Source organism: Vipera ursinii (genome assembly GCF_947247035.1).
Source record: "Vipera ursinii genome assembly, chromosome: Z".
Lineage (NCBI taxonomy): Eukaryota > Metazoa > Chordata > Lepidosauria > Squamata > Viperidae > Vipera > Vipera ursinii.
The window spans coordinates 52,333,620-52,360,843 of record NC_139517.1 but is presented as its reverse complement, the minus strand read 5'-3'; the positions used below and the strand labels follow the sequence as shown (position 1 = coordinate 52,360,843).

At 40.9% G+C, this 27,224-nt stretch overlaps 1 protein-coding gene across 4 annotated transcripts in view; it reads right to left on the bottom strand.

The window, feature by feature from the left end:
- The window catches only part of ZNF830 (zinc finger protein 830), an 85,697-nt gene extending 59,184 nt beyond the window's left edge, over positions 1-26,513 (bottom strand). For all 4 annotated transcript variants that reach the window (XR_014494187.1, XM_083377141.1, XM_083377142.1 and 1 more), the window contains exons 1-3: positions 26,368-26,513; positions 25,082-25,181; positions 8,611-8,728 (exon numbers count right to left, since the gene is read on the bottom strand). Coding sequence is in view for 3 of the 4 variants with exons in the window: in XM_083377141.1 (XP_083233267.1) it covers positions 8,611-8,728; positions 25,082-25,181; positions 26,368-26,504 (355 nt within the window). In the remaining variant the exon portion in view is untranslated. The remainder of the gene's footprint in view (positions 1-8,610; positions 8,729-25,081; positions 25,182-26,367) is intronic.
- Positions 26,514-27,224: the final 711 nt, after the last annotated feature.

The following is a 27,224-nucleotide window of genomic DNA, read 5'->3' as shown; positions in this document are numbered from 1 at the left end:
CACAACTAACAACAACAAATGTATTCTTATTCCATTAAATGATTATCTGAAATAAAAATTAATTCAAAACACTTTTAATAGTTCTTCACACACACACACACACACACACACACACACACACACACAAAGTTAATCAACTTTCCATTTAATTTTAATGGGTCATACAGTGAGGGGAAAGATATGTGAACCCTTGTTGATGTTGTATATTTGCCCACTAACAAAGACATGATCAGTCTATAATTTTCATGGTAGGTTTATTTTAACAGTGAGAGACAGAATAACAACAAAAAAATCCAGAAAAATGCATTTCAAAAAAGTTATACATTGATTTGCAGTTTATTGAGCAAAATAAGTATTTGATCCCCTTATCAATCAGCAAGTTTTCTGGCTCCCAGATGTCTTTTATACCTTGTTATACAGATAATGAGCTGAGATTAGAGGGAGTACTCCTAATCACAGATTGTTAGCTGTATAAAAGACACCTGTCCACAGAAGCGATCAATCAATCAGATTCCAAACTCTCCACCATGGCCAAGACCAAACAGCTATCCAATAATGGACATATTGGGATATTATGAATTGCATCCAGGGAAACAACTGGCACTAGTATTTTTAGATGCTCAAAAGGCATTTGATAATGTTTCCTGGCAATTTATGACTAACAACTAAAAACAATAAGACAAAACTTTATAAATATGATTGAAACAATATACCACAAACAAACAGCAAAAGTGATTGTAAATGGAGACTACATAGAGAACTTTGACATAAGAAAAAGTACAAGACAAGGATGTCCACTATCTCCATTTTATTTAGCGTAACTTCAGAAGTTCTAAATAGAAATATTAGGCAAGATACAGAAATTAAAGGACTAGAAATAAAACTGCAAGCATTTGCAGATGTCTTGGTATTCATCCTAGACTAGAGGAACCTTTAGAGATGATTCCTAAATTATTGGAAAAGATACAACAGTATGGAGAGATAGCAGGACTGAAAATAATCAGAGAAAAAACTAAAGTGATAGTTAAAAATTTCACAGATAAAACAAAAAAAAAAAAACCAAATGTCAGAAAAATAGAACTACGAATAGTCAAGGTTAAATACTTGGGAATATATCTAACAGCAATATGTTCAATGATAAATGAAGATAACTATATAAAATTACTGAATCAAATAAAACTGGACCTGGAAAAATGGAAAAACTTGCAATTGTCGATGTTAGGAAGAATTGCTATGGTGAAAGTGAATATATTATCAAAAATATTGTTTTTATTCCAAATGATAACTATAAAACTAGAGAATTTTTTTTGGAAGACTTAAATTCACTAATTTTGAAATTTATTTGTTAAGGAAAGAAAGCTAGAATCAAACTGAAAATGTTACCAGAAGCTAAGGAAAATGGAGGTTTTGGCTTGCCGGAGTGGGTTTTATATTATCAAAGCATCTGTACTAACATGGGTAAAAGAATGGATAACTCTTAGAAATTGTTACATTTGGAGGGTCATGATTTACAACTTGGCACGCTTTCTTATGGTATGGGAAAAATAAAATTCATAAATATTTTCAAAACCCCTATATAAGAAACGCATTATTACTAATATAGGAAAAAATAAAATGTAAAATACTTGAAAATTCTAGGATGGCTTTCAACAATGGAAGCATTTGTACATCCAAACTTAGTCAGTTTTGAAAAAATATGGACATGTAAAGATATTATAAATTCTGAAGGGAATTTAAAATCTAAACAAGAGAAGGAAAACCAGGGTATTGATCTATTATGGTGGGCATATTTACAAATGCAACTTAGATACAATAAAGATGTTAAACTGTACGGATTTTATAAAGAGCAGACCTTGTTTGATCAGACATTATTAACCTCTGATGAGAAATTAATTTAAAAAATCTATAACTTTTTATTGAATTTGAAAATGGAACATGAACAAGTTAAAAAAACAATGATAATATGGGCAAAGAATTTTGGAGATAATATAGATTTAGAAAAATGGCAAAACTTGTGGGAAAGAAATTATAAATTGACAATGTCAACTAAGTACAAAGAAAATCTATATAAAATGTTTTATAGAGGGTACTTGTCACCAGCAAGATTACCAAAAATGTTCAAAAATATGTCAGATAGATGTTGGGAATGTAAACACAAGTCAGGTACTTATTATCATGTATAGTGGACATGTGTTAAAGCAAAAAGGTATTGGACAAAAATACATACTTGGTTAGAAAAGACGTAGAGAAAACATGTAGATTTTAAACCTGGACTTTTTTATTAGGTATAATGCCAGAAACGATTGATAAACAAAGTATATACTTGATTCCACATGTGATAACAGCAGCAACAATCCTATTCACACAACACTGGCAAAATGAAGAAATACCACCAGAGTAAAAAATAGTTGAAAAAATACTAGAATGTGCAGAAATGGACAGACTTAATGTGAGGTTGAAAAGAAAAAACAATACTTTCAATTTATTTTATCAATGGCTGGAGAAAAGAATAAAGGATTAGGAATTAAATTTGTATTAATGAATGATAAACTCACACAACACATTTGAATAAGTATTATTGAATTGTCTGAAAAAATTAATAAAAACTTTTATTTAAAAAATGAAATTCATTTTTCTGGATTTTTAGTTGTTGTTCTCTCTCTCACTGTTAAAATAAACCTACAATTAAAATTATAGACTGATCATTTCTTTGTCAGTGGGCAAGCGTACAAAATCAGCAGGGGATCACTCACTGTATCTGGTTTCTTTCATTCTGTAAACTGCTTCCCTACTTATTCTTAGAAATACAAAGAACATCTGAAAAATGGATCTTTTTAAAGTGCTTTTGTTTATACTCTTAACGGTATTTCTAAAAACAAAAATACTGGTTTGCTAAAATGCTTTTTTTGACGTCAAATTCCAGCAGTCATTTTGTGGTTTTAAGGGTACCGTACAAGGATTGTAAGGGGTTAACTGTCAGGTCTGCCACCTTCAGCTTGGTGCCTTGCCAGCATCCTGCCATCAAAAGTGGAGGGGAAAAGGCATGGGGACAACAAATGGGCATTAAGTATCTATGGTTCGGTGACGGGGAATAGGGAGGGGGAATGATAACTTGACGAAGAACAGGGAAGCATGGAACCCGCTTGCATCAGCACTCAAGTTCATGCACCCTGAAAAAGAATGTGGACTACCTCAAACATCCCAGCATTGTCAAAACACCTAGGCAAATCTTCATTGGCTGAAGACAGACTGGTCATCAGGGGAGGGCTGGGATGAGTGGAAACATTTTGTATCTATTTCATGCTGGATCTTAGTTCTAGCCTGACTCTATTGCAACCACCATCCTTAAGTAAAAAAAATCTATCACTTCAACTAAATGGAGTTGAGGATCTTTCTTTCCTAAGGGACTGGACTAGGGCTTAAGCTGGATGGAAGATAGAAACAGAGAAAAATGAAGGGGGATGAAGAGGTGCTAAAAGCCTGCTGCATTCACATATAGTTTAACAGTTCATAATATATTGTTATTGCACTAAATGATCTAAAATAAAAATTATTAATCTGAAACACTTTTAACAGTTCTAATATTGAGACTTAATCACCTCTCCATTTAATTCTAATGGGTCATATCTGAATTCTTTCATTCTGCAAACTGTCTCCATATCTTATTCTTAGAAACACAGAGAAATCTGAAAAATGGATCTTTTTAAGTGCTTACATTTATACTCTTCTTTCTGAAAACAAAAATATTGTTTTGCTGAAATTATATTTTGACATCAAATTCCAGCACTGTCATCTTGTGGTACCACTTTTAACAGAAGAAATTTGCATTTTGAATTGCAAAACCCAGGTTGTGGTTGAAAGCTAGAAAAAAACCTAACAGTAAGAACAATTCAACAATGGAACCAGGTATAACAGTTCTTTTTTATTAGATATATTAATAAAGCATAAGTTGGACATCCATGTGTTCTAAATATTTTAATCTGGATTCCTGCATAAGGAGAATATGGGTGACTTTGGCTTTAAATGACCCCTTTGAACTGTCTTTATTCTATGATTCATTGATTTTAAAAACCATTGATGGAAGAGATAAGCACCATAATCCTTTTCATCTAGCAAAACACCAATGTTATTATTAGTGTCACAGCTTCTCCCGTTTCCATGCTGAGAGAAGCAAAGAAAAGGGTGAAATTATATACACTGCTTAGATCACCCAGATTTTTTTTTAAAAAAAAAAAAACCCTGACTTCCTGAGGAAGGAGGGGGAAGGTGTCCTAAGAGATATGCAAGCCTGCCATATTATCTATGAGAAAGTACACAGGGTTTGTCAAAAACAGATCATGCCAAACACATTTTATTTCATTCTTTGACAAAGTGACTAAATTAGTAGACCAGTGAAATGCTGTGAACATAGTATACTTAGACTTCAGCAAAACATTCAACAAAGTAGACCACGACCTACTTCCTGATAATCTAGAAAAATGTGGGATAGATAAGACAGTATCACCACCAGATGGATTTGTAACTGGCTGACAAACCGTACTCAACAAGTAGTCTTTATGGTACTACATCTACATGGAGGGAAGTAAGCAGTGGGGTACTATAAGGTTCCGTCTTAGGCCCAATACTCTTCAATTTCTTCATAAATGATTTGCTCATCATATTTGCAGACAACACCAAACTGACAGAAATGGCCAATGCCCCAGAAGATAGGCTCAAGATCCAGATAGATGTTGACAGCTTGAATACTGGGTCCTATCTAACAAAATGAAATTCAATGGTGAGAAAAGTAAGGTTTTAAACTCAGGCAAGAAAAATCAAATGCACAGGTACACAATAGGTTGAATCTTACTCAATAGCAGTAATCCCTGAAAGAGGGATACTAGTGACAATCTCTTAAATATGAGCCAGCAGTGTGATGCAGCCACGAAAAAAGCCAATGCAATCTTAGGCTGCATTGGATAGAATCAAGGGATAGAATCAAGATCACGTAAAGTGTTAGTATCCCATTATTATTTATTTATTTGTTTGTTTGTTTGTTTGTTTCAATTTATATACCGCCCTTTTCCCGAAGGACTCAGGATGGTTTACAGGAGAAAACAGTTGGAATATTGCATTCTGTTTGGGCCACCACAATATAAAAAGATGTTGAGACTCTGGAAAGAGTGCAGAAAAGAACAACAAAGATGATTAGAGGGCTGGAAGCTAAAACATATGAAGAACAGTTGCAGAAATTTAATATATTTAGTCCAGTGGAAAAGAAAGACTAGGCATGACATAAAAACAGTGTTCCAATATTGGAGGGGCTGCCACAAAGAAGAGGGGATCAAACTATTTATCAAAGCACCAGAGGAGAAGGAGAATTTTAATTTAATTTTATTTTTTTTTAATTTTAATTCCATTTATATCCCGCCCTTCTCCGAAGACTCAGGGCGGCTTTACAAACTTAGTAGTAGCCTTCATTCTATGTATATGCCTGCTTATTAGGGCTTTCACACACACCCCAAGCGGCATTATTACAAAGTCAGCTTATTGCCCCCAACAATCTGGGTCCTCATTTTACCTACCTCGGAAGGATGGAAGGCTGAGTCAACCTTGAGCCTGGTGGGATGCGAACCTGCACTAATTGCAGGCAGCTGGTGTTACTTAAGGAGGCATTAGCCCACTGCTCCACCAAGGCTCTTTTCCTGACAGTGAAAATAATTAACCAGTGGAATAGCTTGCCTTCAGAATTTGTAGTGCTCCATGACTGGAGGGTTTTAAGAACAGATTGGACAGCCATTTGCTCAGAATGGTATGGTCTCCTGTTTGTGCAGGGGGTTGGATTAGAAGACTTCCAAGGTCCCTTCAACTCTGTTATTCTGCAAAGAAACTCACAAAACCTGTCAGATGCTTATTGTGTCCTCACTACTTTGAGCATTGTGACAGTCCAGAGACAGGGTTTTTGTTTCCCTCCCTAGTCAGGAACTCTACAAGGCCTTTGTTGGATTGCTAACTTCTCTTAAATAAAAGAGCAATAAATTTTGCCAGGCATAAGCAGCTGACAAACACATTCAATGTAGCACATGATATTCTTTTACAACTGTTCACTCTTTTTTTAAGTACTTAGAAGACCAACAGCAATCAATGTCTTTTCTCAACTTCAATATAGTCAATAGAAATATACCGGTACCCTTTTTTCACAAGGTTAGCTTTGCTTTCCAACTGGAATTGATAGAATTAACTCTTTCCTGTCAGCTCATCTTCAGGAACACTATACATGCCATTGGACAGTATAACATAAAAGTATATGAGTGAATCTCATATACAAAGCAAGATAAATTCATCTAAGGTGCTATGATGACTAACATCAGTGCCTATACAATGCCCCCTGGATCTGGATAATCAAACACTGAGCATTTATCATTATTAAAGAACAGATTAACACAGAGAAGCAAATTAATTATCCAATTTAGGATTATTTGCTGCAATAACAACCAAACCATCAAATTATAGAGTATTATCATAGGAAGGTTCATCAGAGCCCATCTAGCCCATCCTCTTTGTCACCATGCTCAAGGATTTCAGACTGATCATTAACCAGCTTTTCTTTGAAGATCTTCAATGAAAGAGTACATACCAAATCCTCTGGCTCACAGTTTTTTACTGTCAGGAAATTTCTCCTAATATTCAATCTGAAACTGCTTCTCCATAGTTTTAGTCCATCAAGTTTGCTCCTGTCCTTCCTCTTCTCCCTTAAGTTCAACAAGCCTCTACCCACCTAGCCTTCTGAAAAGCACTGGCTTTTCCCCAAAGTGGTAGAGCAGAATGAGATGACTACATGTCAAAAGCTTGATCTGGTGCCAAGTTTCTAGTTTTTAATGTTTATGGTTTTAATAGCTTTTAATATGATTATTATGTTATTTTAATTCTTAATTGGGAGCTGGCCAGAGTTTGGTATAAGATAGGAAGCCATATACATTTTAAAATACATTTTTGAATAAATCAATAAAATCTGAAAATTTGATCTTCAGACAGTCAGTCTTAAATACAAACAAATGACATTTTTTCCTTCTAAGTAGCTTCATACATAATAAGGAAAATGAGAATGAACATACTCTCTCTCATCATTATAATTTGGAGAACAGTAGAGGAGAAACCTATATGCGGGTCTAGAAGCAACAGTGAGAACTGGACACGGAACCACTGATTGGTTCAAAATTGGGAAAGGAGTCCCGCAAGGCTGTATACTGTTGCCCTGCCTATTTAATTTATATGCAGAGCACATCATGAGAAAGGCAGGGCTAGATAAATCAAAAGTTGGAATTAAGATTGCCGGAAGAAATATCAACAACCTAAGATATGCAGATGATACCACTCTAATGGCCGAAAGTGAAGAGGAACTAAAGAGCCTCTTGTTGCAGGTGAAGAAGGAGAGTGCAAAAGTTGGCTTGAAACTTAACATTAAGAAAATCAAGATCATGGCATCCAGCCTATCAATTCCTGGCAAATAGATGGGGAAGAAATGGAGTGTCAAGTTTCCAACATATGGGCTTTTCAAGTTATTTTCAATATTATTGCGTGACATGAGATAGTGACAGATTTTATTTTCCTGGGCTCCAAGATCACCACAGATAGGGACTGCAGCCAAAAAATTAAAAGATGCTTGCTCCTGGGGAGGAAAGCCATGGCAAATCTAGACAGCACACTAAAAAGCAAAGACATCACCCGGTCAACAAAAGTGCGTATAGTCAAGGCTACTGTATGGTCTTCGCAGTTGCAATGTATGGCTGTAAAAGTTGGATCATAAGAAAGGCTAAACACCAAAGAACTGAGGCCTTTGAACTATGCTGCTGGAGAAGACTCCTGCAAGTCCCTTGGACTGCAAGGCAATCAAACCGATCAGTCCTAGTGGAGATCAACCCTGACTGATCTTTAGAAGGCCAGATCCTGAAGTCGAAACTGAAATACTTTGGCCACCTAATGAGAAGGAAGGACTCACTGGAGAAGAGCCTAATGCTGGGAAAGATTGAGGGCAAGAGAAGAATGGACGACAGAGAATGAGGTGGCTGGGTGGAGTCACTGAAGCAGTAGGCGTGAGCTTAAATGGACTCCAGAAGATTGTAGAGGACAGGAAGGCCTGGAGGAACGTTGTCCATGGGGTTGCGATGGGTCGGACACGACTTCGCAACTAACAACAACAAGAGGAGAAATTCCACAAAGAGAATAATAAGAACAAGAATTAGTGCAATCATCCCTATTTCCTCTCCTCTAGTATAAACATTATATGCAAGAACTATTTTTATTAGCTTAGTTAGGTCCCATCAAAAACAACATGAAAAATAAAATTTCAAATGATTTAAAAGTATTCTGTGCAACAAACTCAATTCAATAACTTGGGAGGTTTAAAAACACTAATTTTATCAAATTCAGATGACAATTATTCCTGTCAGTCAAACTATTTGTTTTCTAACAAAAGTTTGATCAATTTATTTACAGGCAAAACTTAATAAGCAAAACTACAAGCAGTCAGAGTCCAACTTGTAACATCAGTTGGCATAATACCACACAGTCACAAACTGAACATTTACTATTACCTATTACAAATAAAACAAGCACAAAAGTTTTCCATACCTTCTTGTTTCTTTTGATCTAGAATTCTTGTTTCTGACATTTTTCTTTTGAGAGAAGATGAAGTGTCAGAAAATGATTTGGATGTAGAATAGTTAATATCTTTTAATGATTCAAGTCTCTAGAAAAAAGATTAAACCAGCAGATAAAATACCGGAGGATTATTTCCAGGGCTCAAAATCATAACAGAAATGTCAGTGGAAAGATTATGGAAAAATTGCAATCGAAAGAATTATACAGTCATGTGAAAAAGTAAATGTACCCTCTTTGACTTCTATGTTTATATCCTAAACACAGTAAAACTCATCTGGTCCTTAGCAGGTCTTATAAATAGGAAAATACAACTTCAGATGAACAACACTTGCCATATTACACCAGGACATCAATTTATTTAAAAAAGAAAGCCAAAATGGAAAAAAACCAAGTACACTGTTACTGTTTCCACTGGTATGAGGAGGCTAAATAACAGGCAGATGCTGCTAATCAAATGCCCTTGATCAACTGATCATCAGCAAGTATGACTACTTCTTTAAAAACTGAAGCTTTAGGTCAGGGGTATCAAACTCCTGGCCCACGGGTCGGATGCATCATAGCGAAACTGTGCCCACCCCATTGCCGGCAATGGCAAAAAAGTCGTGACACATAATGTGATGTTGCGAGTTTGACACCTCTGCTTTAGGAGTTTGCTGGTCTCCTAACTCCTTAAACTTCAGTTTTGAAAGAGGCAGTCACACTTGCTGATGATCAATTGATCAAGGGCATTTGATTAGCAGCATCTAGCTGTTCTTCATACCAATGGAAGCAATAACGGTGTACTTAGTTATTCACATTTGGCTTCTCCATTTTGGCTTTTTGTAAAATAAATGATGTCATGGTGTAATATATCAAGTGTTGTTCATCTGAAGTTGTATTTTCCTATTTTTAAGAAGTTTTAAGTACCAATAACTTTTACTATTTCCTAAAGTGTTAAAGTGCATTGAAATGAGTGTTAAAACCATGACAAAGACAATAGCAATGATTTTAGAGAAGCAACTGTTGCTACCCGTCAATGTGGGAAGAACTATAAGGCCATTTCCAAACAGTTTATTCTGCAGTCCACCATTCTACAGTTAGGAAGATTTATTACAAGTGGAAGACATCCAGGACAGTAGCCAATGTTCCCAGGAGTGAACATCCCAGCAAATACACCCCAAAGTCAGACCGTGAAATGCTCAGAGAAATTGCAAAAAATCCAAGAGTTACATCTCAAGCATGTTAAATACTATAGGCCTCAGTTAGCATGTTAAATGCTAAGCTTCATGACAGTTCAGTTAGAAAAGGACTGAACAAGTATGAATATTTTTAGAAGGGTTGCCAAGAGAAAGCCTTTCTAAAAAGAATGGCTTAGGTTTGCAAAATTGCATCTGAACAAATCATAGGATCTCTGGAATACTGACCTTTGGACAGATGAGGCCAAAGTGGAGATATTTGGCCATAATGTACAGTGCCACATTTGACAAAAACCAAACACAGAATATCAGCACAAACATATCCTACCATCCATCAAGCATGGTGGTGGAGGGGTGATGATTTAGGCTTGTTTTGCAGCCACAGGCCTGGGCACCTTGCAGTCAATGAGTCAACCATGAACTCCGCTGTATACCAAAGTATTTTAGAATCAAATGAGAGGTTATCTGTCTGCACGCTAAAGCTTGGTCGACACTGGGTCATGCAACAGGACAATGATCCCAAGCACACCAGCAAATCTATAAGAGAATGTATTTTATCAAATTCCATTTTAAATTGTATTTTATCAAATTCCATTTTGGACTGCTTTTATCAAGTTTTGGTGACGGTTTGTTGCTGGAACTTTGCACTTTGATATGGCCCAAGGGCTAATCAATAAGGTTGTTGTTAAAAGAGAATGGCTGAAAATGAAAAGAATCATAGTGTTGCAATGGCCCAGTCAAAGCCCAGATTTCAATCCAATTGAAATGCTGGCAGGACCTCAAGAGAGCTGTCCATAAACAAATGTTCACAAACCTCAATGAACTGAAAAATGTAGTAAAGAAGAGTAAGCTAATATTCCTCCACAATAATGTGAGACTGATAAGTCATACAGAAAAAAATACTTCATGTTATTGCTGCTAAAGGTGGTCCTATAAGCTATTGAATCATAAGATAATCTTAGATTTTCACACATGGTGTCTCCATTTTGCCTTTCTTTTTGTTAAATAAATGATAACATGGTATATCATGTGTTGTTTTTCATCTGAGATTCAGCAACCCACCCCAGCAGCTGATGGAAGCAGTGCAAACTGAGGTGCAAACAGAGGCCATTGAGCAGAGGTGAAACGGACCTAGGTGGCAGCAGACCAGTGGCTGAGAGCAGCATGGAAGACCCTGAGCAGCAGCTGTGCAGAGCGAAGTGACAGAGGAGCGGAGTACCCAGAGCAGTGACTGAGAGCAGCGCGGTGGACCAACAGTGGCTGACAGCAGAGTGGCAGACAAACTGAACAGCGATTGAGAGCAGCACAGCAGACCAATTGAGCATCAGCAGACTAGCAGCGGCTGAGAGTAGCATGGCAGAAGAGTTGAGCAGTGGCTAAGTGCTCAGATCAGAACTGCATACCTGAAAAGCCCGGCACTGGCCAAGCAACTAAAGGGCAAGAAAGTAGGGAGGAAAAAATAATTACTAACACTTGTGGACAGGGAAGAAAGTGATAAACTTTCAAAACAGGGTGTAGAGGGTTAAGAGCTAACCATCTCCTAGAAAAAAGTCTGAGAATTCCAACATAAAGAAGTGCATAATGCTTCATAAAGGGCCAAGAACAATTGTAAATTCTTAATTTTTTAAAATTACTGAAATTCTTTTAAAAAAATGTTTTTTCAATGTTTTTTATTATTTTTTTAAATTTTTCATTTTTTTTCAATTTTTTAATCTTTTTCCAACTTTTAAATTACTTTTTAATTTTAAATTCCACTTTCAATTCTTAAATCTTTCAATTTTATTTTTTTTTAATTTTTTTAATAAAATCCTTTAACTTTTTTATAAAATTCGTTTAAATTTTAAAATTTTGATTTTCAACTAAACAATTGAGAAAAACTATTTTTTTTAGAAATTGTTAAATTATTAACAAACTAAGATGAAAAAAACAAAAAATCATGGAAAAAGAGACAAAAACTTAAAACAGAGAAGATAGTGATGAATTTTTCAAAACAAAGAACAAAGGATCAAGAACTTTTATAAACTATTTCCCAAAAAATAAGCCTGGGTCTTATATTTATTTTTGGATCCAAAAAATCCATTAGGGTTTATTTTGGGGTGATGTCTTATTTTTTCATCACAAGGCCCAGCTTCTCCAGGCAACTCAGGTGTCCCTCAGTGGGGGAGGAAGGCTTTGGAAATTGCCTTTTCATTTACATTCATCATCAATATTATAATCCATCCCTTTGTTTTTCAAAAAAATGATTTGTATTTACCACGATTAGCCTCCTTGAACACCAATGAGAAGGAGTGGAGTGAATTCTGCACATGAACTGTGGAAATACAGACACTTACTTGCACCTCAAAGCTCACGCCACTTCCTCACTCAGGGTGCACCACTACTTTATGTGTGCATTCAACTTTGCAGCTCAGCTAAACTCTTCAGCTGTGGCAGGCCGCAGTTCCCATGACCTTCAGGAAGCCTGGGCGATGGAAACCTTAGGCCAGGCTCCTTGCATCCAGCTCACACAGGCTCAGGTTGGCCATCATGGGAGGCGTGGCCCATCCCCATCCTCCACTGCACATGTGAGATGAGCCTCCCGCGATGGCAACCCTGACCCTGGGTGATCCGGATTGCTTACAGGGAAAGGCTGCGTATTGCAGGTGGATAACTGCAAAGGGTGCGTGCAGATCCCTGCAGCTCCTGGAGACTCCGAGTGCTGTTTTTGGCACTGCTCAGTTTCCCACCCCACTCCACCCCTGGTAGGCTGATCTGATGGGTGGGATTGCCTTCTGCCTTCCCCACTGCTGCATTGGCAGATGATGCAGCACAGCGATTGGACGGCAGCCACACTACAAATGGGGATAGACAGCGAGGCAGATGCGCTGTTTTTGGTGGCGCTTTGGTGTCTGGCTGTAACAAGGAAGGTAGATCCCACCCACCAGCCTCTCCCTGTAAGCAATCCGGTTTGCCCAGGGTCTACATCAAAATTAAACACAATAGGCAGCAAACAGTTTCCCCAAAAATGACCTATAAATGAACTTAAAGAGGCAGAACAGTGGAAACACAGCACTTTTAGAAGAAAACAGCAACCAAGAACAAAGCCCCTACTATGTATCCTATCCCACTCCAGGGAAGCCCCTCTGGAACTGAATAATTGCTTTCATATCCTCCCCCCGGAAGAAAATATGCAGACACCTATAAAAGAGCAGTCATCAAAAGTTTCTAAAAAGGAGACACAACTCAGCATTCTTGTGACAAGAAGAATAATATCCCAGACTTGCCTAAGGGGAAAAAGACAAACAGTAGTGATAGAAGATTCAATTCTTTGGGGAACAGAAACTATAGTCTGCAGACTGAACAATCAATCTAGGGAGGTATGTTGTCTCCCTGGAGTGAAAATCAAAGATATAACTGAGAACCTTGCTAAAATAATCAATCCTATGGATTAATTATTTTACTACCCCTTTCTTCTACACATGGAGAGCAATGACACAACAATGAATCTAAAAATAATAACAGGAGATTACAAACAGCTAGGGAAGAAAGTTAAAGAATTATGAGCACAAGTGGTACTTTCACCTATACTTCCAACAAAAGGCCAACATCCAATGAGGGAGCAAAGGATTTTAGAAATGAACCACTGGCTTAAAAATTGATGTTGTCAAGAGAACTTTAGTTTCCTAGACCATGGTTTGTATTACCTATGTGAAGGGTTACTGGCAAGGGATGGAGTGAATTACACAAGAACTGGAAAGAATATATTCAGAAAACAACTGGCTCATCTTATCAGAAGGGCTTTAAACAAAAATTGAGGGAGGAGGGGACCAATCTTCAAGACACTTAGAATCTAATTCCAAGGAAAAATCACTAGATAATCATATAAGGAGATAGGGAATAAAGAGAAAGAAGAAGAAAAAAAGGGAAAACACAATGAAGTAGAGTAATGGAAAGGATGGAAAACCAAGTTACAAAGTAGGAGATATAAGAAACATATCCAAGACCCATAAAGGATTCAAATATCTATAAACGAACGTTCAAAAGTTAGGGAACAAACAGGATGAACTTGAAGTACTAGTACATGAAGGTAAATAAGATATAATTGCCATTACTGAAACATGGTGGGACGAAACTCATAACTGGAATGAACTGATGGAAGAATACAAACTATTCAAAACAAACAGATCTAATAAAAGAGGAGATAGAGTTGCATTATATATAAAAGATCACTACATCTCTACAGAAATGCATAAAGCCAAGAATGAATGCCTCCTAGAATGCATATGGGTCAATATAAATGGAAAAAAGAATGATGTTGCTGTAGGCGTACATTATAGACCATCCAACCAAGCAGAAAAAATCGATGAATTTTTTGCTGAACAACTAACAAATGCATGTTGGAAATATACCACAGTAGTAATAAGAGACTTTAACTACCTTGATATCAACTGGGAGACAAACTCTGCAGCATGTGGCAGATCAAACAGATAACTAATCAATCTAGTTGACAACTTTGCTATCCAAAATGTAGATGAGGGAACTAGAGGAAAAGCTATAATGGACCTAATTCTTACTAACAGAGAAGTGATAGAGCAGACATGTCAAACACAAGGCCTGGGGGCCAGATCCGGCCCGCGAAGTGGTTTTATGCAGCCCGCGAAGCCATCCTGGAAACAGTGAGGGAACGGCCCCCTCTGCCTTGGCCCTGGCCCAGAGACCCTCCTTCTGCCAGAGACCCCCAGATCTGTCCCACTCCTGCCCAGGCCCCCATAGGCACCCTTGATGCGAACGATGTAGAGCTGGCCACGCCCACCCAGTAGGCCATATGCACTTTGGCCATGCCCACCCAGTAGGCCACGCCCACCCTGGCCATACCCACCTGGCCCCCTGAGGGCAACCGCAATGCTGATGCGGCCCTCAATGAAATTGAGTTTGACACCCCTGTGATAGAGGGAACTGAAGTTGCCAGAACTTTGGGTGAGAATGACCACATCATATTGGAATTCAATTCAATGCAAACACAAGCCACAGAACATTTTCCAGTCTGTGTCTTAAACCAGGGCTTTTCAACCAGTGGTACGGGTACCACCTGTGGTACATTGGCACCTAGCAAGTGGTACGTAACCATCCTAGAAAAGTGGTAACGGGGAAGGGGAATGAGCTGAACCGGTGGCAGCACTGCACAAGCCTGAACAAGAGATGGATGGAGCTGCAGGGCTGTCAGGGTTCAGCGGAAGTACCAGGATCAGCACTTCTTCGGGGCTGTCAGGGCTCAGCAGAAGTGCCAGGATCAGCGTCAGGCTCCAGCTGGAGCTCAGCACTGATCCCAGTGCTTCTGCTGAGCCCAGAAGTGCCAATCAACTGGAATGTTGCAGCATCTCCAGGGTCTTGTGATTTACATTCAGCCGCTTGGCAACTGATTCATATTTATGACTGTCACAGTGTCCCAGGGTCATGTGAAGTGACCAAAACCTGTTGCAACCATCCAGCAGAGGGGAGGAAATAAAAACTCATCAAATTTGCAAGTGACACCAAGCTGGCAGGAATAGCCAAGACCCCAGAAGACAAGCTCAGGATCCAAAAAGATCTTGACAGACTTAAACAATGGGCCTTATCCAACAAAATGAAATTTAATGTGGAGAAAAGCAAGGTTTTACAATTAGGCAGGAAAACCCAAAGTTACAAGTAAAGATTAAGCGAAACCTGGCTCAAAAACAGTAACTGTGATTAAATTCAAGATTTTACAAGATGCCAGGGAAAGAGGGGGACTCAAGGCGCCGAATTTGAAATTGTATTATGATGCAGTTGCCTTGACCTGGGTTAGTGATTGGCTTAATCTAACTAACAAGAGAATACTTCATCTTGAGGGATGGGATTTGGTATATGGATGGCATGCATACTTGCTTTATGATAAGAAGGTAGACAGGGCTTTTAAATCCCATATTCTTAGAAGTGCTTTATTGCGTGTCGGGAAAAAGTATTATTATAAGTTAAATTATAAAATACCGATTTGGGGAATTCCTGGACACACGATAGAGGGCGTGTCTATGGGAGTGAGTATGGATATGGTTTCTTATAAGGAACTACTTAGATTGCAAGGGAATGATTGGCAACTTAAACCAGTAGAGGAGTTAAGACAAGAAAACATAAGTTACTCTTGGTTTCAATATATCCAATTGAAAGCTAGGTGGAAGTCAGATCAAAAGGTTGGCATCACAACTACAGATCAAAATTTAGTAAAGCAAATTAGAGATTCAAATTGTGCACATATAAAGAGGATATATAATGCTTTAATTGAATTGGATTCGGAAACGGAACTGGTTAAAGACTGCATGATAAAGTGGGCACAAAATATTCAGGAACCAATTTCGCTGGACACCTGGGACATAATTTGGGTCAGAAATGTTAAATTTACCCAGGCTCAAAATTTAAGAGAAAATTTTTATAAAATGTTTTATAGATGGCATCTGGATCCCAAGAAGCTGTCCAATATGTATCCTAATGTACAGTCTAAATGCTGGAGGTGTGGTAGTTTAGAAGCTACCTATTTTCACATGTGGTGGACTTGTAGAAATATAAAAGCTTTTTGGATTAAAATTTGGTGGAACATTCAAAAGATTTTTAAGAGAAAGATAAAGTTCTCCCCGCAATTGTTTTTATTGGGCATTGTTGTAGATTGTGATGTTAAAGAAACTAACTTGATGTTGAACATGATAACGGCAGCACGGTTACTGGTGGGACAATATTGGAAGAAGGATAGTTTGCCCACTGTAGAAGAATGGGTGTTTAAAGTTTCGAATCTTGCAGAAATGTCTAAGATTTCTGCTTATCTGAAGGATCATTCACAGGAAAGATATATTTCAGTTTGGAGGAGATGGATAAATTATATTCAAAACAAATATGGGACCAAAAAGTACCATTTAGCTTATGAGTAGATTTTAGTGGGATATTGTTATTGGTACGTTGTTTGTAGTTATGTTAAAAGAGAGTTAAAGTGCATTATGAATTTGGTTAATTGTATATTATGCATAATTTTTATTTAGAATATGATTATTGTAACTATAATCCTGTATTTAGCTCTGGGAAGTGGGGGGGGAAGTGGGTGGGTTTGGGGTGGGAGGGATTTGGGGATATATTGTAAAATTTTGTTTTTGTAAAACTCTTTAATTAAAAAAAAACAGTAACTGTGAGAGGGATCTTGGTGTCCTAGTGGAGGATCACTTAAATATGAGCCAGCAGTGTGTAGTAGCAACCAAAAAAGCTAATACTGTTGTATAAACAGAAGCATAGAATCAAAATCACGTGAAATATTAGTACCACTTTATAAATTCTTAATAAGATCACACCTGGAATACTGCACCCAGTTTTGGTCACCACATTACAACAAAAATGTTGAGACTTTGGAAAAAGTGAAAAGAACAGCAACGAAGATGATTAAAGGCCTGAAACATATGAAGAATGGTTGCAGGATTTGGGAATGGCCAGTCTAGAAAAAAAGACTGGGGGTGGGGGGCAGGGGGGGACATGATAACAGTATTCCAATACTTGACAGATTGCCACAAGAGGAGTCAACATTTTCCAAAGCTGCAGAGGGCAAGACAAAAAACAATGGATGGAAACTAATCAAGGACAGAAGCAACCTGGAATTAAAGCGAAACTTCCTAACAGTAAAGAAAATTAACCAGTGGAATAGCTTGCTATCGGAAGTTGTGGGTGCTTTGTCACGGAAGGTTTTTAAGAGACTGGACAGTCACTTGTCTGAAAAGGTATGGGGTCTCCTGCTTGAGCAGGAGGTTGGATTAGAAGACCTCCATGGTTCCTTCCATCTCTATTGTGATTGATTCTTTTAAGTCAGTGCTAAGACCTAGTTTTACTATGTCCTGATATGTAAAACCATCGAACACAAAGGTGTGCTTACTTTTTCACATGACTGTATTTATATAAAAGAGTTAGGAAAATGGGTTATCATTTTTCCATTTCACACTTGTTTACAAGAACAAATTTATTACCCAATATATAGCAGCATTATATCTTATTTTTAAAACACAGGTAGTCCTCGAATTACAATCACAATTGAGTCCAAAATTTCTGTTACTAAACGAGACAGTTATTAAGCAAGTTTTGCTCCATTTTATTCTTCATTTACAGGGAGCTGAATGACTTCAGACCGGTTGCTCTGACATCTGCAATTATGAAGACCTTTCAGAGGTTAGTGCTGGCCCACCTGAAATCATCACAGATCTGCTGATAGACTTGCAGTTTGCCTACCAAGCAAAGAGACTGGCAGATGATGCTGTCAATATGGCACTGCAATCTTGTAACATCTTGAATACTCAGGGACCTATGCACAGATCTTTTTGTAGACTTTGTAGACTTTCAGTTGAGATTCAATATCATCATTCCAGAAATTCTTCATCTAAACCGATTCAGCTAGTTGTACCTGTCCATACCTGTAGGTGGATTACTAGCTTTTTGACAAATAGGAAGCAACAGGTAAAGCTAGGGAAAATCACATCAAGCACCTAGACAATTAGTACAGGTGTCGCTCAGGCCTGTTTGCTCCCTCTATTGCTTTTCTCTCTATATACCAATGACTGCATCTCTAAGGATTCTTCTGTCAAAATATTGAAATTTGCAGATGATACAATAGTCATTGGTCTCATTCAACCCAGTGATGAAACTGTGTACAGAAAGGAGGTTGAACAACTGGCCCTGTGATGCAGCTGGAACAATTTGGAGGTGAACATGCTTAAAATTGTAGAGATAAGATGGATTTTAGAAGGGGCCTTCTATTCTACCATCTCTTACTACATTTGATAGTACAATATCAGCAGTAGGATTCTTCAAGTTTTTGGATTCTATAATTTCCCAGGATTTGAAATTGACTCCTAACATTAGAACCACCATTAGAAAGGCACAACAAAAATGTTCTTCTTTCATCAACTTAGGAAGTTCAGACTGCCCCAAGAGCTATTGATACAATTCTACATTGAGTCTGTCATTTGTACTTCTGTCTGGTTTGGTACAGCAACTAAAAAGGAAGGGTACAGACTCCAGTAGTTAGGACTGCAGAAAAAATAACTGTAGGCAAACCTGCCTTCCATAGACCTGTATATTGTGTGGATCAGGAGAGCTTCTGAGGTCTGATCACTATAGACCCCCTCATATCCTGGACATAAACTGTTTAATCACCTTCTCTCAGGATCCCGCTGTAGGGCATTACTTGCAAAAACGATGAGATACAGGGACAGTTTTCCCCCTTGTGCCATCATTCTGCTGAGCATCTAATTCTTACAGTACTGTCTTATGTCTAAGTATGTTCATCCATGCTGTATGGCTGCAGTATTATTTATTTATTTTATTAGATTTATATACCGCCCTTTCCTGAAGGACTCAGGGCGGTTTACAGGGTATTTTAAAATCAAACCAATCCAAATACAAAAGTTAAAAAACAATTAAAAAAAGATTAAATTATCCCTAAAAATAAAAACCCCAGTTAAAAATTCTCAGCCTGGACCGGAGAGCTCAAAGAGCCAGGTCTTCAGGTCCCGGCTGAATGAACGAAGGTCAGGGGCAGTCCTAAGCTCCACAGGCAGCTGGTTCCAGAGGGCAGGTGCACCCACAGAGAAGGCCCTCTCCCTGGGTGTTATCCGCCGGCAATCTTTTACCGGCGGCACCCTGAGAAGGCCCTCCCTGTGAGAGCGCACTGAACGAAGGGAACTTGATGCTGGCATCAGGTGTTCCCTCAAATAACCCGGACCCAAGCCATTCAGGGCTTTATAGGTCATTACCAGCACCTTGAATCTCACCCGGAAGACAACTGGGAGCCAATGCAGCTCACGGAGTAGAGGTGTTACATGGGAGTATCGGGAAGCCCCCATCACGACGTGCGCAGCAGCATTCTGCACCAGTTGAAGCCTCCGAGTGGTCCTGAAGGGCAGCCCCATGTAGAGAGTGTTGCAGTAGTCTAAATGGGAGGTCACGAGCGCATGAGTGATTGTGCGTAGGGCATCTCGGTCCAGGTAGGGTCGCAACTGGCGAACCAGGCGAACCTGGGCAAAAGCCCCCCTGGTCACAGCTCCTATATGGTCTTCAAAATTGAGCCGTGAATCCAGGAGGACGCCCAGGTTGCGAGCCCTATCAACGGGGGGTAACACCTCACCCCCCATCGTTAAAGGTGGAATAATTTGGTTAACCCGAGATGCCGATATGCACAGCCACTCAGTCTTGGCAGGATTGAGACGAAGCCTGTTTCTCCCCATCCAGACCCGGACCGCCTCCAGGCAACGGGACATCATGGCGAGGGCATCGCTGGGTTGGTTCGGGGTGGAGAAAAAAAAAGTTGGCTATCATCAGCATACTGATGATACCCCACCCCGAAACCACGAATGACCTCGCCCAGCGGCTTCATGTAGATGTTGAACAGGAGGGGCGAGAGAACCGACCCCTGAGGGACTCCGCAAACTAGAGGCCTCGGGGTGGATCTCTGCCCTCCCGTCAACACCAACTGTGAGCGGCCCAGGAGATAGGAGAACCACCGCAAAACAGTGCCTCCCACTCCCAATCCCCTGAGACGCCGCAGTAGGATACCATGGTCGATGGTATCGAAAGCCGCTGAGAGATCTAATAGGACTAGGACAGAGGAGCAACCCCTGTCCCGAGCCCGCCAGAGATCATTCACCAGCGCGACCAATGCCGTCTCCGTGCTGTGCCCGGGCCTGAAACCTGATTGGTACGGGTCCAGATAATCCGTTTCCTCCAGGAACAGAGGAAGCTGATGCGCCACCACACTCTCAACAACCTTCGCCAGAAAGCGAAGGTTGGAGACTGGACGATAGTTATTTAAAACAGCCGGGTCCAGGGCAGGCTTTTTGAGGAGGGGGTCTCACCACCGCCTCCAAGGCGGAGGGGAAGACACCTTCCTTCAAAGAAGCAGTTATTACTGCCTGGAACCAGCGTCGTGTCCCCTCCCGGGCCGCATAAACCAGCCAGGAGGGGCACGGATCCAACAAACAGGTGGTGGAGCTCAGCCGCCCCATGATCCTGTCCACATCATCAGGGGAAACAGGATCAAACTCAGTCCAGATGTCATGCTCAAGACCGTCCGATTCCTCCACGTCAGACTCCGCCCAGTCAGAGTCCAAGCCGGCCTGGATCTGAGCGATTTTGTCCGTCAGATGATGACTAAACTCCTCGGCCCGTCCCTGTAAGGGATCCTCCCTCACCTCCTGCTTAAGAAGGGAGCGAGTCACCCTAAACAGGGCGGCCGGGCAATTTATTTATTTGTTTATTTGATTTGTAAACTGCCCTTCTCCCCAAGGACTCAGGGCGGTGAACAGTGACATAAATATCAAAATGCACAAATACAGAAATTGAAAACAAATTAAACCCTAATGCCCAAATGCAGAAGATAAGTTACATTAAAACAATAATTAAAACAAAACCTGTCAGACCAGACCGGATTGCTCAAACAGATAGGTTTTTAGGTCGCGTCGGAAGGAGCGAAGGTCGGGAGCCATCCGGAGCTCAACCAGTAAACGGTTCCATAGGTCAGGCGCGCCCACAATTATCTGCGGATGCGATGAGGGCGGCGAAGTAATTAGCCCTCGCCGTCCTCATCGCAGCAAGATAAGACCTTATAAAGGTTCTTAACTGCAATCGGTCAGATTCAGAACGGCTGGACCTCCAACCGCTCTCTAGACCCTGTCTCCGACGCTTTCATCTCCCGGAGCTCCGCAGAAAACCATGGAGCCCAATGGGATCTGCGCCAGGTCAGAGGTTGCAAGGGTACAACACAGTTGAGTGCCTCAGCGGCCGCCTTTTCCCAGGCATCGACCAAGGCATCAACTGGGCTGTGAGTGAGGGCGATGGGTATAGACCCAAGCACCATCTGGAACCGTTCAGGGTCCATTAGGCACCTGGGGCAGAACCATCTAGTTGGTTCCGCCGCCCAGCAGCGGGAGGTGGCATAACGGAAGACCAGCCGCAGGAGATGATGGTCGGACCATGACAGGGGGGTAACAACTGGTAAACCCCCTCCCAAATCATCCAACCACTGTCCAGACAGGAACACCAGGTTGAGAGTGTGTCCCACCACATGAGTCGGGCCTTGAATTACCTGGGTCAGGTCCATGGCTGTCATGGAAGCCATGAACTCCCGGGCTAGCTCCGATGACCCTCCCAGGGAAGGCAGGTTGAAGTCACCCAGCACTATGAGCCTGGGGAATTCCACCGCCAACCCTGAGAGGGTGTCGAGCAGCTCGGGCAGAGCTGTTGCCACACAGCTGGGCACCAGGTATGTAAGCAACAAGCTCATCTGAACCCGAGAACCACATCTCAGGAGGAGGGACTCACTCCTGACAATCTGGACAATGGTGGTCTCCCGCAGACATAAAGTCTCTCTGATAACCACCACCACCCCGCCGCCCCTACCCTGAGCCCGTGGCTGGTGCAGCACATGGAAACCTGGAGGGCATAACTCGATCAGAGGGACCCCTCCCTCCGAGCCCAACAAGGTTTCCATAATGCATGCCAGATCCGCGCGTTCCTCCTCAATCAAGTCACGAACGAGGGGAGCCTTATTAACAACGGATCTGGCATTAAGATAAACCAGCCTGAGCTCAGGGGCCTGATCACCCTCACCCCCGGGCAAAAGGGTGCTAACCAGAGGGTCGGAGCGCATCACCACTCGCAAGCAGCGGGGGCGCGATCCCAGATGTCGATACGGCCCTCCGTGCACACACCTGCTGCCATTCCCTATCCTCGTGGGGATTTGAAGTCCCACCCCCACAGATCCAGAACCAGCCGCCTTTGACCCAAACCTCGTCCCGCCGGGACCCCAAACTGGCCCAGACTGAGTGCTGGTTAATAATTCCCTCCCCTCCCTCACCCTCCCTAACCTATTAAAATAACCGGCTAAAAAGTGAATTAGAGGCCTCTTAATACGTCTCCGCTTGAGGCCCCTATCTAAGCCCAACCACCTCTCGGGGTCCCAACAATTGGGCCCGTCATTAAGGCGAGTGCAGGAAAGAGCGGCAGGTCGAACCCAGGAGGGAGAAACCCCCCTGAGGGCATACAAATCGGCTCCAGAATAGTGCAAGGGAACCATACAATAATGAAAAAATGTAGGCATAGGGCTAATGTTAATAATGGGTGGATCGATGGTATTGATAGCATAAAGTCCGGTAGATGTATCACAGTCCAATTAGTCCAACTCAGCTCTCACCTGGGTGGAACTCAGAAAAAGAAACCCCAACCGTCCTCTCACTACGGCTGAGGCATCTAGCCTGTCATGGACAAAGTGAGGAATCCTGGGGTAAACCTACCCCAACTGGTCTCTCACACCAGTGGGGCAGTTGATGAACAATCCAAGACCGTCCTCCCACCATGGTCCAGTCCCAGGTCCAATCCGGAATATTAATGGGAAGCACTAGCCCCCAACCCCCAATCCCATTATTATCTTTCTCATCTTCTCTACTACCCCTCTTATTGGTATCACTAATATGAGTATTATTACTCAGTTGCTTTGCATGTACACTGAGAGCTTCTGCATTGGAAACAAATTTCTTGTGAGTCTAATCACATTTGGCAATATGAAGTGTGCCTGTGCTATGCTGTGCTATGCTATGCTATGCTATGCTATGGTTCTGCCTTGCCCAAATTTTAAAAAATACAAATATTATAAAAACCTATCCCATCAAAAGGTTTGTACAAGGTATCAGAATCAGTTACAACTGAAAGTAACTTATTGAAGTCTATGGATCTCATCCAATTTATTTTAGTAGGATAAATTTTCTATGATAATTTTTCAAAAGAGGCTACAACTTACCATTTACCATATTTTCCCCAAAATAAGCCCCACCCCGAAAAAAAACATACCCTGATTTTGCGGGGTGGGCCTAATATAAGCTATACCTCCAAAATAAGCCCTAATTAGGACCCTGTCCACTCCGTCCCACCTCTCTGCTGCAATGGGGCAGGAGGCCATGCAGCACATCACGCCACTACCGCCACAATGAGGCAAGCCAGGTGGGGGAGGGGGTGGAGCTGCCCCATGCGCCCACACCCACTTCCTTCAGGGCCCCCCCCACTAGGCCATTCTTCGCTTGGCAACCTTCCCTTTCACTCCCTCCCGAGCCAGATTACCATGCTACGGAGGATGGGTGGGGTAGGCCCAATCCCCCTCTGCTGTTTCGGAGCCAAAAGAAAAAAGAAAAGATCTCGCAAGAAGTTGGAAAGTCTGACTGAACTTTTTCTAGTCCCACAAACTCCATTTCCCTGCAGCAGGAGAGAAATGCGCTACAGCTGGAAAGCAGGTTAGAGTTGAAATTTTTTGCTTTCGGGAGAAGTGGCAGGAAATGGGGCTGCCATTTCCAGAATGGAGATGTGGGGCAATGCAGGCTGGCAAGCAAGTGCTCTGCATCGCTGCACAAAGCCGCTCCGCTCCCAGTTCTCCGTTCTCTCCAGTGGCAATGACGGAGGGCTGGTGGACAGAGGTGGCAGGGGAGGCTTATGCTGCCTGGTCACGGCACAAGCCACAGGACAGTTGGCAGAGGAGGGGGCAGTGGCTGCCACAGGGCAGGTGATCTGTGGAGCAAAGCGTTGAAGAAAGCCCCTCCAGCAGCGCACAGCTGCGGTGGAGCCTTTTGCTGTCACTCCCCCCTGGCTCAGAAATGGCAGAGGGGGACCAGGTCTACCCCACCCATCCTCCATAGCGTGGATGTCCAGCTCAAGAGGAGAGTGAAAGGGAAGGTCGCCGAGCAAGGAATAGCCTGGCTGAGGGGGACCTGAAAGAAGCAGATGCAGGGTGCATGGGGAAGGTCCACCCCCTCCCCCACCTGCCTCACCTTGTTGTGGTAGCAGCAGCCGATGTGCTGCATGGGCTCCTGCCGCGAGCAGCCACCGAAGTGGAGCAGCAGCCACACAGGCTCCTGCTGGATGGGGCTGTTAGTGCTGCCACTGCAAGGCGAGGCAGGTGTCACAAAAAATATAAGACACCCTCTGAAAATAAGACCTAATGCCTCTTTTGGAGACAAAAATAATATAAGATCGGGTCTTACTTTCGGGGGGGAAATGGTATTGCTCTCCTACAGGTTTCCTGCATGTGCTGGATTAAAAGGACTATTGAAATAACCAAGGAAGCTTGGTCCATGTGGATGCACTATACGTTTCCACTATTTTAACAATATATTGACTAAATGACAGTATAGCTAGAGGAACCAAATCAGATATATTAAAAGTGAAAAATGTAATTCTTACAGTATGATACACATGATACACATTCTTACCTCCTTGTGCTGCTTTCCAAGAACATGTGTTTGCCACAGCAGTTCATTCTTCACAGTCATATTGCACAGAGAGCAACTTAAATTCCCCAAATTGTTATATGTAGCTCTTGCAATTAAGAAAATAAATTCAAAAATAATCTCTCAAAATTACACCACTCTTTTAAGCATTATTCTGAGAAATTACCACTGCAATGCAGCTACACTTCTTTCAGTGACTAAAGTTGGAAGTATGGTACCTGAATTGCTACTTTTTTTCACTGAACATCTGGAAGAACCAAATGCAGATACCTAAAGCAATCTGGTCACCATTTATATTTTTTAAAAAAATCTGTTTGGTTAGGGTGTATAAGCACTGTTAAGTGCAGGCTTTAAATTCCCTCACGAGCCTGAATGTTATTACTTTATGTTTTACTGAAACAAAGCATATTAATACTGCTTCTTCTCTTTACAAGTAGAAATGCAGCAAATCAATAAAAATAGGCTTGCCATTTAAATAATACTGGTAGTCCTTGACTTACGACGGTTCATTTAGTAACTGAAGTTACTTATGACCATTTTTCACTTATGACTGTTGCAGTATACCCATGGTCAAATGATCAAAATACAGATGCTTGGCAATGGGCTCATAGTTACAACAGTTGCAGTGTCCCACACTCACATGATCACTTTTTGTGACCTTCTAATAAGCAAAGTCAATGGTTGCTAACTTAACTGCAGTGATTCACTTAACAACTGTGACAGGAAAGGTCGTAAAATGGGGAAAACTCACTTAACAAATGTTTCCCTTAGCAATATAAATTTGGGCTCAATTGTAGTCATAAGTCAAGGATTAACCTGCAGAGAATAGAGGAAACTGACTGCAGGAGGAATCTGCTCTTCACTTGAATGTAAACTGGCCACTAGGTTACAATTAGGTATTTTACCAAATCCTTTTACTCTCAGTATGGCATACTACACATCCGGCCAGATTTGTTGTAGCAGAAAGGAAAACATACATAAGCCTAGGAATTAACAGGAAGGAGTTTAAAGGAAATGCAAATTCTTCCATCCAGTTAACCCACTCCTTTAGGAAAAGACATTTTGATTAGATTGCAAACTCTGATGTACAGAGTCTTCGTTGTGTTTTTCTTTCAAATGTGCATAATACTATACTTCAAAAAACTCAATATGCAGGATAACGATATCCCAAAATGCCTACCCTACAGAAAAAGAAGCGAGCAACCGAGACAAAACTCAAAAAACTCCCTATCGCAAAAAGGTGCACCTCGCCCGAAAAGATAGGATATCTAACGTAGGGAGAGTCAATTTTTCTTTTCCCCGCAGCCGACTCGCGCTGTTTGGCCCGCATTAATCTCCGCAGCTCCTCTTGTCCCGCCGTACCAACAGATCGCCGCTGCCCTCGGCCCGAACTCGAAGCAGCCATCACTGCAAAACAAAACCCCTCCCCTTTGTCGATTTCTCTGCTACAGGCTTAAGGTAAAATATACGCGCTCACAATTGCGCCATGGTCGCAGAGATTGTACGTCACGTGGAGTCTTAAAAAGAATTCTCTGTAATTGCTGCTTCAATTTCAAACAAACTTTCTAAACTAATCCACCAAGGAAAATGCAAATATCTGAGACTGGAGATAGCTATAAAGATTTTTCTTAATATGAAGGGATATGAAGCTGAAATATTTAGGTGATTTTAACTGACTGAAGGAATGAGATTTGATATAGCTATGAGATTCGGCTGTAATTCAGGTTCTATAGAGATGGAAAATTACTATTTTAAAAAGTTTTATAGATAAATAGTTCTATAAATAATATAGAACTATATTACTGTTGCATTATCCAATTAAATCACTGCTAGCTTCTATCAGTAGAAGTCCTCTAATTCAATCTCCTGACACAAGTAAACAATTGTATGATAAACAGAGGCAAATTTTTAAAGAAACAATTACAACAAAACAATGGGAGAAATTTTGGAAAAAAATAAAGCTGATTCCATGTTTTTACTGTAAAAAATAAAAAGTGCAAAATATTTTATATATAACAGAATAACAATTGGAAGGTACCTTAGAAGTCTTCTAGTCCAACACCATGCCCAAATAAAACACTCCATACCATTCCAGACAAATGGCTATCTAATCTCTTCTTAAAAA